Genomic DNA, 14,945 nt, shown 5'->3' with positions numbered 1-14,945 from the left:
TGCCTTTCTTTTGTTAAATTTATTCCTAAATATTTATACTCCTGGATGTTATCATAAAGGAATTGTTTTCTTAAGTTCAATTTCAGATTGTTCATTGCTAGTGTGTAGAAATACTAGTGAATTTTGTATAATGATCTTGTATCCTGAAGCTTTGCTGAAATTGTTTACTAGTGCTTCTTTCTTTCTTTCTTTCCTTTTTTTTTTGATTCCTTGAAATTTTCTATGTAGAAGATCCAGTCATTTGTGAATAGATATAGTTTTACCTCATTTTTTTCTAATATGAATGTCTTTTATTTCATTTTCTTGCCTAATTGCCCTGGCTAGAATCTCTAGTACAGTATTGGATAGAATTAGCAAGAGAAGCATCCTTGTTTTATTCCTGATCTTAAGAAGAAAGCTTTAGTCTTTCACCATTAAATATGGTATCTATCAGTCATGGGTTTTTCATAGATGCCCTTTAGTAACTTGAGGAAATTTCCTTCTTTAAAAAAATTTTTTTTAAGTTTATTTATGTATTCTGAGAGAGAGAGAGAGAGAGAGAGAGAGAGAACATGCATCAGCAGAGGAGGGGCAGAGAGAGAGGGAGAGAGAGAGAATCTTAAGCAGGCTTTGTACTGTCAGTTCAAAGCCCGATATGGAGCTCAAACTCACGAACTGTGAGATCATGACTTAGCTGAAACCAAGAGTCAGACACTTAACTGACTGAGCCACCTAGGCACCCCTAGGAAATTCCTTTCTTATTCTAATTTATTGAGGGTTTCTTATTTTATCCTGAAAAGGTGCTCGATTTTATCAAATGCTTTTTCTGCATCTGTTAAGATGACCAAGTGGTTTTTTTTCTCCTTTATTCTATTACGTGGTGTATTACATTAGCTGATTTTCGTATGTTAAACCAATCTTGCATCCCTGGAATACATTCTGCTTGGTCATGTTGTATAATTCTCTTTTATATGTTGTTGCATTCAATTTGGTTGTGTTTTGTTGAGGACTTTTATGTCTATATTCATAAGAGATATTGGTCTATAGTTTTCTTGTAATGTCTTTGTCTGGTTTTGGTATCAGGGTAGTACTGGCCTCATAGAATTAATTGAGAAGAGGGGCGCCTGGGTGGCTCAGTTGGTTAGGCATCCGACTTTGGCTCAGGTCATGATCTAACAGTTTTGGGTTTGAGTCCTGTGTCCGGCTATGTGCTGACAGCTCAGAGCCTGGAGACTGCTTCAGATTCTGTGTCTCCCTCTCTCTCTGCCCATTTCCTGCTCATGCTCTGTCTCTCAAAAATAAAGAAATGTAAAAATGCATTTTAAAAAAAAAGGATTAGTTGAGAAGTGTTCCTCCTTGTCTATATTTTGGAAGAGTTTGTGAAAGATTGGTGTTAACTCTTCTTTAAATGGTTGGTAGAATTCACCAGGGAAGTCATCTGGTCCTGGGATTTTCTTTATGGGAAGTTTAAAAATTATTAATCCTTTTTTTTAAAAAAAGTATTTTCTGGCTCTTCCTCTGAAGTGGCTTAAAGCAGGATTGCATCAGGGGCACCTGGGTGGCTCAGTCAGTTAAGTGTCTGACTCTTGGTTTTGCTCAGGTCATGATCTCATGGTTTGTGAGTTTGAGCCCTTCATTGGGCTTCAGGCTAACAGTGTGGAGCCTGTTTGTGATTCTCTCTCTCGCTCTCTCTTTCTGCTCCTCTCTCATTTTCTCTGTCTCTCTCTCAAAATAAATAAATAAAAACCTGAAAAAATATTAAAAAATAAATAAAGCAAGATTGCATCAGTAATAATAATACTCATGAGAAACAACTAATAGTTTTTACTTGGTCCCAGATATTGGTTCCTAATATTGTTCTCCTCTTAAAGCCTTCTCAGCTTTTTGGAGGGTGGTTGACTCCATGTTTGGGAAGAGAGAACTCAAGATTGGCCTGTGCCACCTTGGTGTTGTCAAGTGAGGATGTATTTCACATCCTGTGTGGTGGTAAAAGGCACAAAAGCCAGCTTAAAGCATCCCCCCCCCCAAACACACACAAGTGGTCAAACTGTCACTATGTGAACATCAAAAATGAAATAGCAGTCAGTTTATTAAGACAAATTGAGTCTCAAAAAGCTGAGTATCTTATCGTATTCAGGAAGAACTAGAATGGCTTTTTCTTTACAAAATAATGAGTGCTACATAGAAGTTGATTTTTTTTCACCCAGAGTTAAAAAAATGTTCACATTTCATTGTATGTGTGTTTTCAGAGCGAGCAGAAGAGTTTTCACGTCTAAGGCTGTTCTCCACTCAAAGTCACTGTCAGCAAGTCTCATGAAAGATTCCCATGCCATGACCCGGGGGAGGCTTGTTTGTTCATTATGAGCAAGCTGGCTATTCAACAATCGTCTCCCAGATTAAATCTCTCTCTATGGTCTGAGCTGAGATTCTGAAAGTAGACTTCTTTAGCTGCTGGTTCCCTGTTGTGCTTTGTCAGTAGGGAGGCTGGAGGGAGACTGGGGGACTGAAGGAGGGGACAGGATATTTGCATCCTACTCCTCTGAGTGTCGCACAGCAATGCATTTCATCAGGGCAAGGGCCGTGGTTCCAGTGGCCACAATTGGTCCCAGTGTGCAGATTTTTCCACTCTCAGTAAAAGTCTCATTGGGCCTTCTTAGAGACACCAGCACCAGATCTGAGAGATCTGTGTCCTAGACCCCGTGGAGCCCTCTTTTGAGCCAGAAAAGAAGATAAGCATCATCTCATTGTTTAAAAATGTCACACATATATTCCAGCTAGGTTAGAACAGATATGCACTTAACCAATCCATATGAAGAAAGAAACTGCTACCTTACCCCATCATGACGATTGGGACATATTGACTTTGGCCACTTGGTGAGGAAAAAAAAAACCAGAATAATATTTGTACAGGCTTTCATGATAGTGTTGAAAATAATGTTTGACAAGGAAATAGAAAAAAGCTCACAGTACCTTAAAAATAAACCTTCCTGGTGCTCTGGCTGCCAAAGGATTAAGTGTGAAAGCAAACTTTTGACTCAGCTTCAGTGAAATGAAAAGAAACCCCAGGTCACAAGTCCCAAGATGATTAAATGAGAAGCCTTAAGAGATAGCAGCCTGATGGGAAAGCTAGTTTGAGAATTAAAAATTCTCCATGTTGGGGCACCTGGGTGGCTCAGTTGATTGAACATCCGACTTCGGATCAGGTCATGATCTCACAGTCCATGAGTTCGAACCCAGTGTCAGGTTCTGTGCTGACAGCTCAGAGTCTGGAACCTGCTTCAGATTCTGTGTCTCCCTCTCTCTCTATCCTTCCCCTGCTCATGCTCTGTCTCTTTCTGTCTCTCAAAAATGAATAAATGTTAAAAAAAATTTTTTAATTGTTTAAAAAATACTTTGGGTCATCCAACCATTCAGAAAACTTAGGGATAGAGGAGTAGAGGATATTTACGTTATGTTTACCTCAAATGCACAAAACGAACAGACAGGACAGGCAGAGAAAGATTTTATTCTCATTAAGTGCTCTCGGGTGCTACCTTCAGTTAGGATTGTGTAAAGGAGCAAACTGCTTCTTGTGATAGTCAGGGCTAGTTAGAAATCCTCCTCGGGCTGTTTACAGAGAGGTTCCCCCACGGAAAACAGAAGAATGAGAACCAACAGGAAAGAAATAGAAAGCAAGTCCTAAAGAGCTAACATATCAATAATTACCTTAAATTTATTTTTTATTTTTTTTTGAGTTTTATTTATTTATTTTGAGAGAGACAGAGACAGCACCAGTGAGGGAGGGGCAGAGAGAGGGAGAGAGAATTCCAAGCAGGCTCCACATTGTCAGAGCAGAGCCTGATGTGGGGCTCCAACTCATGAGCCGAGAGATCATGACCTGAGCTGAAACCAAGAGTCAGACGCTCAACAGACTGAGCCACCCAGGTACCCCAATCACCTTAAATTTAAACTGTCGAAATATGCCCCTCAAAAGACAGAGATCGACAGAGTGGAGAGATCATAATTACCGGATACTGCTTATAAAAAACTCCCTTCAAAGTCAATAATCAAGTAAGTTGAAAGAAAAAGAATGGAAAAACTATACCATGCCAACATGAAGTGAAAAAAAAAATTTTTTAACGTTTATTCATTTTTGAGAGACCCAGTGTGAGCAGGGGAGGTGCAGACAGAGAGGGAGACACAGAATCCGAAGCAGGCTCCAGGCTCTGAGCACAGAGCCCAACGTGGGGCTGGAACCCACGAACTGTGAGATCATAACCTCAGCCAAAGTCGGATGCCCAACCTACTGAGCCACCCAGGTGCCTCAACACGAAGTTTTAAGAAAGCAGGAGGGGCTATATTTATATCTGATTAAAAGTAGACTTCAGAGAAAAGAGAATATCTACAGATAGATGCTGTATAATGATAAAAGCATCAATCCACCCAGAAGATTTAATGATCTGAAATGTACGCACAGCAAATAACAAAGCCTCAACGTACACGAAGCAAACACTAATACCACTGAAAAAAAATTCTCTCTTAATCTCGTAGGAAATTGACTCACAAAACAAAGTATGTAAAGACACAAAAAATTAGAAAGTGTTGTGTTATTTATTTAAGTGTGGAATTTGTTGTAAGAAAAGGGATTCGTTAAATGAACTGTACTAATCTGACTCATCCCTGTAGAAAATCACATAGGCTCCTCTCTGAGTCAGAAAATTTCAAAACCTCCATCTACTTTTCCTCCTTGTGGTCAGAAGGAGTAAAACAAACAGTGGGTCTGGCAGATTTCAATCCAAGCACAGTCTGAAGACTGGATCCTGATATTATTTATAGAACAAGAAATAGAAGGAACTTTAGTAAAACCTTAAGTACAATAATCTTTGCAGGGTGTCATAATATGATTTCAGTGTCCCTATTACTATGCATATTTTAGAAATTACTACATTAAGCAGTTTGTTGGGGCACCTGGGTGGCTCAGTCGGTTAAGCCTCTGACTTCGGCTCAGATCATGGTCTCACAGTTTGAGTTTGAGCCCCATGTCGGGCTCCATGCTGACAGCTCAGAGCCTGGAGCCTGCTTCGGATTCTGTGTCTCCCTCTCTCTCTGCCCTGCCCCTGCTTGCACTCTCTCTTTCTTTCTCTGTTTCTCTCAAAAATAAACATTAAAAAAAAAAGTCAAAGTTAACCTTGGATTTTTTTCTTAATTTGCAGACATAACCGTACCTCTTAGTTGTTTTTATACTCGAATAGCAATCAGTGTGGGCATAAAATTCTAGTCCTAATGTTCTTTACACATCATCCCACTGCCTCTTAGCATTTGTTGCTTAGAAAAGAAGCCTGAGTCCTGCTCATTTCAGTTCTTTTGAAGGAATCAAGGTGTTTTTCCCCTCTTTGTTTAGCCGCAGGAATCTTTTTATTTATTTATTTTTCAAGTCTTTATTTAAATTCCAGTTAGTTCACATACAGTGTATTAGTAGTTTCAGGTGTACAAGATAGGGATTCCACCCTTCGACACCACACCTGGTGCTCATCACAAGTGTATGCCTTACTCCCCATCACCCATGTAACCCACCCCCCTGCCCACCTCCCATCCAGCAGCACTCTGTTTTCTATAGTTGACAGTCTGTTTTCTGCCTCTCTCTTTCTTACCCCCCTACGTTCATCTGTTTTGTTTCTTACATTCCATATATGAGTGAAATCATATGGCATTTGTCTTTCTCTGACTGACTTATTTTGCTTAGCATTATACTCGCTAGGTCCATCCACGGAGTTGCAAATGACAAGATTTCGTTCTTTTTGATTGCCGAGTAGTATTCCATCGCGTATGTATACACAATGCACATCTTTATCCATTCATTAGTCGATGGACATCTGGGCTCTTTCTATAGTTTGGCTATTGTCGATAGTGCTGCTAAATATTGGTGTGCATGTGCCCCCTCGAATTTGTATTTTTGTATCCTTTGGGTACAATACCCAAAGGTATTATTTCGGTAAGTACCTAGTAGATATGCAATTGCAGAGTCTTAGGGTAGTTCTATTTTTAAGTTTCTGAGGAAGTTCCCTACTGTATTTCAGAGTTCCCAGAGTTCCATGTTGCAAAAAACCTTTTTATTGAAATTAAAAGTTTTCACCTGAAAGCTTCCTTGGTCTCCCTTCATGAATTTTTTCCTTGTCTTTGTTGGACTTTCAATCTCCAATTCCAGATTTCTTTTCAGATCTAGCAAGTGTTTTTTTTTTTTTAATTGAGGTATCATTGACATATAACATTATATTAGTTTCAAGCATACAATATAATAATTCAATATTTGTATTATTGCAAAATGATCAGCATGGTAAGTCTAGTTAACATACGTCACCATACACAGTTACAGAATCTTTTGTGTGTGATGAGAATTTTCAGATCTCTTTTCTTAGCAAATTCTGAATATGCAATATGGCATTCTTGAGTGTAGTTGCTATACTGTGCTGAAAGTATTTATATACATCCTCATTTATGACTCACTGTTCCATATTATAATTCAGGAGCATCTCTTATTTGTAGACAATTTATTGGATTTCTAGGACTCTCCCTGTAACGTATTTCTGAGCTCTTCAAAATGTCTATATTCATCTCACATTTGGGTGTATTTCTGAAGTGACTCTTTTCTGTTATTGATTAGATTTTCCACAACATGAAATTTGCCTTTTATTGTTTCTAGTATGACAACTGTTGAATTTTTCCTTCTTCCATCACTGTCTTGTCCTATATCCTGTTTCTGTTAAAAAAAAAAAAATCTAAGTCTATTCTTGTTTAATAGCGGCCATGTCCTCTCCAATCATTTCTGGGGTTTCCTACACTTACATGCGCTCTGAGGCCACGTCTGTGACAGGGGGCTGAGGGCAAGTGCAGGGTGTGGGACAACCAGGAGGAGAGGGGGTGAGCCTCCAGTCAGAAAAAGCCAAGGGAATCAGGGTGGCGGTGAGTAAGGACAGGATGTAGAAAAATATGTGCATTAGGTACAGTATTGGGCACTTTTCATAGGGACCCCATTTCATCCTCATAATAGCCCTAAAAGTGAGGCATTATTATCCCAAACCCACCCCTCCATGTACGTGGTGCACTTATCTACATTGAACTGGATGGGATGGAGACCCGGCCTCGAGAGAGCAAGGTGGCCCTCTAGTTCCCTGATAATAGTGACACCTTACTTTTGCTTACAGCAAGTATTATTCTCACTAAAATTTTGTAAGATTGGCTGAAAAGGCAATTGTCAATATACCCCGAGAACAGGAAGCTGGGATTCAGAGAAGCCTGAGACTTGAGCCCTGTCTCTGGATTCCTGTGTTGTCCTTGACGTTTGGAACCAAGGCAACCAGTGACGGAAACAGAGCATCAACCTCAGTACCTCCCAGTAATGGCTTCATATCCTGTTGTGCAACTTTCTGGAGCCTCTAGGTCAGAATGTCCCAGGCACCACCGTGGCTGTTGGGGTTGGTACACATGAAGGATGAAGAAGGCTGGGCTCTGGGGGCTGCTGTGGATGGTCTTCATCTCAGGTAAGGTGAAGAACCCGGTAAGGCTTCTGCCCAGAACCTTGGGGATCCCACCACAGAAAAAGCTTCCCTTTTCTTTGGAAGCTCCAGGGGAAGTGGCCACCCAGGATAGAGTCAACCGGTAGACATACCAGACTGGGTTTCTCTGCCCAAACTTAACAGAATCGGGAGAATATAGAGGGCCTGAGAACAGAAATAAAAGGGGTGAATTAAGGAAACGGGCTATCTGTGTGTTTTGATGTTGTCAGAGATATGCAAAACCCTGGATAGGAAAATGATAGAGCAAACCTAAATTTGACATGATCCGAAATAATGTTTGAGTTTGAAGCTTTTGTTTTTTATAGTCCCTCATGATGCTTTTGATGTTGACCATCTATTTTTTTTAAGTTTTATTTATTTTGAAAGAGAGAGAGAGACCATGAGCAGGGGAGGGGCAGAGACAGAGGGAGAGAGAGAGTCCCAAGCAGGCTCTGCACTGGCAGAGCTCATGGGGCTCAAGCCCATGAATCGCGAGATCATGACCCAAACTGAAACCAAGAGTTGATCGCTTAACTGACTGAGCCACCCAGGCGCCCCTGATGTTGACCATCTATTAACCCTAAAAGACATAATTAATTAAACAAATATTTCCCAGGGGCCACCTATGGGCTGGGAAATCTGCTATTGCTGAGGCATAGCAGAAGAGAAGTGAAGAGAAGGGGCCTGGTGCCCATTTTCATGGGAGCTGTAACCACAGGTGGCTGCTGTCTACTGGTGTTGGAGGGTATTGTTGCCCTAACTTGGTGGGTTTGCCCCATCACCACACCCTCACTTCTCTTGTGGTACAGCTCATGCTTTCACTAAAGACGAAAGCATTTGGGGCTTCAGTTGCCCTCCACCCCAATCCTTATGAATGAATTGGGATAAAACCAGAGAGAGGAAAAACGTCAACGGCAAGGAAAAGAAGGCTTTGCCTTGGAAAGATTATAAGGAAAGGGTGTTTTTCAGGAACCAACTACTTTGAGCAAGGTCACAGACACTCACCATGCAGAGCCTGCACACACACGGCATGCTGCATCTGCTCAGAGCTGGGGTGATAACCTAGATGGGCAGACAAGAGTTTGGTTCTCATTCCCTTGTGTCATATTCATGTTTCTCCAAAGGAGAACTGGGAGGAGATGGAGGGTTGACGCTTGTGTATTTGTGTGGGAGAAAACCAGCCCTGTATATGTCATTGTGTCCTATCGGGGTGGGTTGAGGGTGACCTAAAAACTCCATCTAGCTCCAGTATCCTAAAGAGCAGAATTGCTAGGTACCTATTCAGGTGTTGGCTGAGACTGCTCTCATCCCAACCAGACAGCTTCCTTGGCCAACCTAGCTCCGAGGTTTGGACCTAAGTCTAGGGTCAGACTATTCAGGCTTGAATCCTGACTCTACCACTTTCTACTGTGGAACTTTGGGTGAATCACTTAATAACCTCTGGGTTATGAAATCACCTTTCTGTGCCTCAATTTTCTTATCTATGAAATAGGAATAATGACAGGTATCAACCTTATCCATTTTGAAGCTTCAGTGATGAAGCCAGGGAGATGAAACAAGATAGTACTTTTAAACACTTAGTAATAAAAGGTATTTGTTCTTTGTTATTTGTTCTTCGTTATTAACATCAGGTATTCCTTTCTCACAGTGGTATAAGACATGGTGCACACATAGCACTCCAGCACTGATTCCTTACTGTCTCCTCTCACAAAGGACAGGCAAATTCGTGCATAATCTCAGACTCCTGTAACTCCCACTCTCTTCATCTGTTTGAGCTACTCTAACAAAATACCACAGACTGGGTGGCTTATAAGCAACAGGTACTTATTTCTCACAGTCTGAAGGCTGAAAGGTCAAGATCATGCTGCCTGTCTGGTCGGGTTTTGGTGACGGCCTTCTTCCGGGTGGTAGACTTTGGACTTCTCACTATGTCCTCACAGGGTGGAGGGGACGAGGGAGCTCTCTGAGCCTCTTTGATAAGGGCACTAATCCCGTTCATGGGATTAATCATGACCTAATCATCTCCTAACACCGTCACCTTGGGGGCTTGGATTTCAACATATGAATTTGGGGAGGTGGGGGACACACACATTCAGAGCATAGCATCTACCTTGTCCAGGCAGTTGGCAAATAATTTATCTATAACCTCTTACATTAATGTTACAGAGGGTGGACAGAGGAGGTGTGTATCTTCCTCAGAGCTCAGCACAGTGCCTGGCACACAGCAGGCTCTCAGCCACGCATTGATGAATGAGTTAACCAGCCCCCTTGCCTGTTTCTTGGAGGGACATTTCTGACCAGAGTTCATGGGACTTTCCAGGGAGCTTGCTTTTGAGGTTTCCTTAGGAACTGCAGTCTGGTCCCAGAAGAATTGGCCTGGTTTCATTTTCAAAATCCCCAGGAGTCTCTGAGTTGAGTCTTCTTAAGGTAAGGCGGAGGGCCCGCTGGAACTCTTGGCCCACGCTGGGATGAACATACAGGTGGGCTGTGATGATAGCCCAGGCACTCCATCAAAGGGGCAGCTGTTGGCATTTTTCAATGGGCATTCTCAGAGCTATTGCCTGAAGATTTGAGTGTGTGTGCGTGCGGTAGTATTAATAAAAGCAGTAGTAATTGTAGGTAGTGGTAGCCTGACCCACAGCGTGACCCAACATTACTGTCCAGCCCATTACTTGGTGTTCTAAAGAAGAAAGGAACCCATGCTTGAGTGGATAAACCGTAGACCCCCAGTAAAGTTACAGAACTTTACTGGAACCTGTTGTGTCCAGCCAAAAACATAGATCTGGATCTTCCTATTTCCACTCAACTTGGCCCTCCTGTTGGCAAAGCTTCCTTAGACCAGACCAGAATTGATCTCTGTCCTCTACTTAGATGCAGTTCCCCTAGCTGTTTGGAGGAATCACTCTCGGCTAGTATCATGCCTTCACGTCCACTCATCACCTTGTATGTCCTTCTCTATGATCTTCCCTTCTGTCATACCCCTGTAGTGCATGGTCTCGGCACATGTCTCATGTTCTGTCTCCAATCAGGCATTTTTTTCCCTGCATAACACCATGCAGTCTAGCTCTTGGAGTAAAAGAAAAATTACTCACAGTAAAAAGATCTGGAGTCTAATGTGGCTCGCAGGGAAGGTTGCATGTTCTCTGTAGGCCTTGAGGGTCTTATCTGAAAAATGAGTAGTTGAACCCGAAAAAGAGGATTCCTCACAGGGTCTAACTCTGCTTCCCTGCTTACAGAACTCCAAGCTGAAAATGAATCAAAAGAAGAAAAATTTATAAAAGAGGGGGAGACCCTGAATGTAAATTGTCCCTTCTCCACCGAGAAGTACTCCTACAGCCAGAAAGCTTGGCAGAAGCTGATAGATGGAAGGAAGCCTGTGACGTTGGCCTTAACAACGAGTACTTCAGGCAATCCTAGTCAAGTCCGGGAGGGCAGGTACTTCCTAGAAGACATCCCCAGTGAGGCCATCCTGCACGTCCAAATGACCAATCTTCAAGTGGAGGATTCAGGATTGTATCGGTGTGTGATCTACTACCTTTCCAAAGAGCCGGATGTCCTGTCCCCCCTTTTCCACGTGGTGGTGATCAAGGGTAAGTGACCTGGAGGGGGGTAAGAGGATGGGGAAAGCCAGGGCAGGTGGGGGTATGGGTGGTGGTGGTAGCACCAACAGGGTCGTGGCTTAGGATTTCTAGCATCTTGGCTTCTCCCAGAAGTTCCTTGTCTCTCATCTGAGGTCTCTGAAAGGCATTTGGTCCAATAGTAAGAAGGGCCTTCTATGTATGAGATTCCTCTTGGGGTAGCAGAGCTTAATTTGGGGTGCTATTGTAGGAAGTGGGGTACAGTGAAAGATGAGTGGTAGACTTGGATAACTTAGTCTCATTCCGTAGGTCCCCACGTGAAAGTCATTTCTTTGGAAAGCCTCTGTGATCTGCTATTTCCTTCCCAAGGGTGCATCTGATGACCTTCCTGTGTGCTTCCAAAGCAGTGCTTCTCAAACTTTACTGTGTGCACAAGCCACCTGGGGATCTTATTTCAAAAGAGCAGTCTCTGACACCATAGGTCTAGGGCAGGACCTAGATTGAGCATTTCTGATCTGCTCACTGGTGATGCTGCCACTAAGGCTGGCCTATGGCTCCCATTTTGGGTAGCAAAGCTCCAGAGCTCACCTTGGGTCCCCTCTCATAGGTGATGCGGTCTCACTGGATAGTAGTGGCCAGTTTACTTATCTGCCTCCCATGCTCATCTCTGAGCACCGTGAGAAAATGGCCTGTGCCTTTCTCAGCTCTGTATCCCTAGCAACTAATGTAGCGCCTGGCACACAGTAGGGCCTCGGTAGATGTTAACTGGAGAAATTAAGGAAGGAGAGGAAAGGGAGGAAGGTTCTAGTTCTTGACACCTGGGGAATCCTAAGCCTAAGGAATGCAAAGGTCATATGCAATCTATTAATAAAAGATAATTTGAAAAGCAATACGCTACAGGTTCTGGTGATTGCAAGGCAGAGAATGGTAGAAGGTCAAGTAATTGGGGAATTATTCTTGAAGAAGGTGGAGGCAGATGGACCAGTGAAGGCAGGCAAGTGCAATTGCAATGACAGGAGTAGCTTGACAGTTCCCTTCGTTCCCTCTCTCTCCCTCCATACCCTCCTCCCTCCCTCCTCTTCGCTCCCTCTTTCTATTCTTCTCTTTCTTCCTTCCTTCTTTCCTTTTTCATGTCTCTGACCCACGCTGACATCACACTAATTCTTTAATCTTAGCAAAAGCAAAACTTGCTTCATGAATGGCCATGTTCATTTCCCTCCTCAGTTTCATTTACCCTGCCATCTCTCCCTCCTTCCTTACGTCCTTCCTTCCTTCCTCCCATCCTTCCTTCGTTCCTTCTTTCCTTCCTTCCACCCACCCACTTCCTGACAATTCATTCATCAATTTATCCATCTGTTTATCCAATGTGCTTTCTTGCAGATCCTTTAAACACCACTGCCTTGGATGAGAATCATACCCGGAAACTGCAGATTTCCACCTTTCCTCCTACCACCACCAGAGCCCAGGGCACACTCGTTGACAGACCCAGGACTGTGACCAAACTCCCGCCCAAATCAACTGCTGACTTCTCCTCTCCTGGCTTTGGAGTCAACATCACAAATGTGACAGATGTCACCAGCTATGTTTTCAGGTCTCTGGGCCCCTGGTTTGATTCCGAGTTCGTGTGCTTGAGAAGATGTGGAGAGTGATGGATGGGGGACAGGGGTGGGCAGGCACACACCTGAGTCCCCTAAGTCTGGTGAAACTTCCTCGGGGAGGAAGCAAGTGGTGCTAGAGTGGGCAGGAGGCTGTTGGAGTGGCTGCCACTCTCCCCAGTTCACCTGTTTCCTTGCACACTAGAGGAGTAAGAAGAGGGAAAGGGTATCTTTGCTCAATTCCCATGGGTCTCAGCCAGCTCCATGGGCCTAATGGTGTAGTGGAGAAAGCACTCAGAGCGAGGGCCCCTGGATTCCAGTGCCAGCCAGATTGATTGGCTGTGTGACTTTGGGTGAGTCACAAACCCTTTCTGGCTTGTTTCCTTGTCTAATCAGAAGTAGGGAAGCTAGAAAATGTGGAGCTGGAAGCCAGAACCTAGCCCAACTGCTCTCAGCGGCTGCTGTGTGTTAGGATTACCTGGAGTGTTTACTTTTGTTTTGATTTGTGTTTAATACCGACGCATGTGCCCTCCTGTAGGCCAATAGATCAGTATTTCTGGAGATGGGGCTGGTCTCAGTATTTTTATGAGAACTTCAGGAGATTTCTTAATATGCAGGCAAAGCTAAGAACCATTAGCTTTGTATGCATGCCCCTCTTTACAGTTCATTATTCAATGTAGATTCATCGTTGAATGTGTTTATCATTAAGTATTGAATTAACAGAGAAATATTCCTGCTGATCTAACACGTCCGAACTCCACATTCTCTTTCTAGTCTCTCTTCATGTTCATACATATTTAACATGGCAGTAATTCTAATTACAAACTTGCCATTATTCTTCCATGCTAAAACTGTTCTTTCATGTTGCTAGACTTTGTGATTGTCATCTCAACAAATGCATCTTTTCCTATCAGTGGAAAAGCCAGAGCTTATGTCTTCACTTGTCTGCCTATAGACACTGAGATTGGTTTTATTTTTTTTTAACATTTATTTATTTATTTATTTATTTATTTATTTTTGAGAGATAGAAAGAGACAGAGCATGAGCGAGGGAGGAGCAGAGAGTGAGAGAGACACAGAATCGGAAGCAGGCTCCAGGCTCTGAGCTGTCAGCACAGAACCAGGCGTGGGACTTGAACTCACAAACTGCGAGATCATGACCTGAGCTGAAGTCGCATGCTCAACCGACTAAACCACCCAGGCACCCCATCTTTTTTTTTTTTAATGTTTATTTTTAAGAGAGAGAGACACAGTGTGAGCAGGTGAGGGGCAGAGAGAAAGAGACAGAGACAGAGTCCGAGGCAGGCTCCAGGCTCTGAGCGTCAGCACAGAGCCCAACAGGGGGCTCAAACTCACAGACCGTGAGATCATGACCTGAGCTGAAGTCAGACGCTTAACTGACTGAGCCACCCAGGTACCTCATCATTTTTGATAGTATTGATAACTCTGAGATGAACATTTTTGCAGACATCCTTTTTCTTCTTTTAAATGATTTATTCAAAAGAAATTCCCTTCAGAGAATGTGAACGTTTATATCACTCTGTATCCATATTGCCAAATGGTCCTCCAAAGATTGGAAGCACTTTGTGTTGCGATCCACACTGTATAAGTGAAGCAGTTATCACTGTGGGGATCCTTTGCCTATAAGGATTTAGTATGTGGAAAATATTCCTGCTAAATTGGATGTGAACTGACACCTGCTTTCAGCTCTCTCCTACCATGCACGAGGAGCTCCAGGAGGGTACAGGCACTGCCTTCCTCCCCACACCCCTAATGGTTGTTTTGCTGGTACCAGCCTAAGTGCTTGGTACACAGTAGGTGCTTATTAAACCTTTGGGGACTAAATACACGATCTAGTGAGAATGAATATTTTTCTTTTCTTTTCTTTTTATTTCTTTATTTTTGAGAGAGACAGACAGAGAGAGAAAGCACTAGCAGGGGCAGGGTAGAGAGAGAGGGAGAGAGAGAATCCCAAGCAGGCTCCATGCTGTCAGCACAGAGCCCAATGAGGGGCTGGAACTCACAAACCTTGAGATCGTGACCTGAGCCCAGATCAAGAGTTGGATGCTTCACCGACTGAGCCACCCAACAGTTTTCTTTTTCTTTTTTTTTTTTTTTTAATTTTTTTTCAACGTTTATTTATTTTTGGGACAGAGAGAGACAGAGCATGAACGGGGGAGGGGCAGAGAGAGAGGGAGACACAGAATCGGAAACAGGCTCCAGGCTCTGGGCTGATGGCTCAGAGCCTGGAGCCTGTTTCCG

At 43.1% G+C, this 14,945-nt stretch overlaps 1 protein-coding gene across 1 annotated transcript in view; it reads left to right on the top strand.

Moving 5' to 3' along the window:
- The first annotated feature begins 7,395 nt into the window (after positions 1-7,395).
- TREM1 (triggering receptor expressed on myeloid cells 1) overlaps positions 7,396-14,945 on the top strand; it is a 10,321-nt gene continuing 2,771 nt past the window's right edge. The window contains exons 1-3 of the mRNA XM_040473445.1: positions 7,396-7,496; positions 10,748-11,101; positions 12,470-12,680. Of these exons, the coding sequence (XP_040329379.1) occupies positions 7,448-7,496; positions 10,748-11,101; positions 12,470-12,680 (614 nt within the window). The 5' untranslated portion in view covers positions 7,396-7,447. The remainder of the gene's footprint in view (positions 7,497-10,747; positions 11,102-12,469; positions 12,681-14,945) is intronic.

The sequence above is a fragment of the Herpailurus yagouaroundi genome, unplaced genomic scaffold (assembly GCF_014898765.1).
Source record: "Herpailurus yagouaroundi ecotype Mexico unplaced genomic scaffold, PumYag 139, whole genome shotgun sequence".
NCBI lineage: Eukaryota > Metazoa > Chordata > Mammalia > Carnivora > Felidae > Herpailurus > Herpailurus yagouaroundi.
This window is presented reverse-complemented; position numbering and strand designations above follow the sequence as displayed.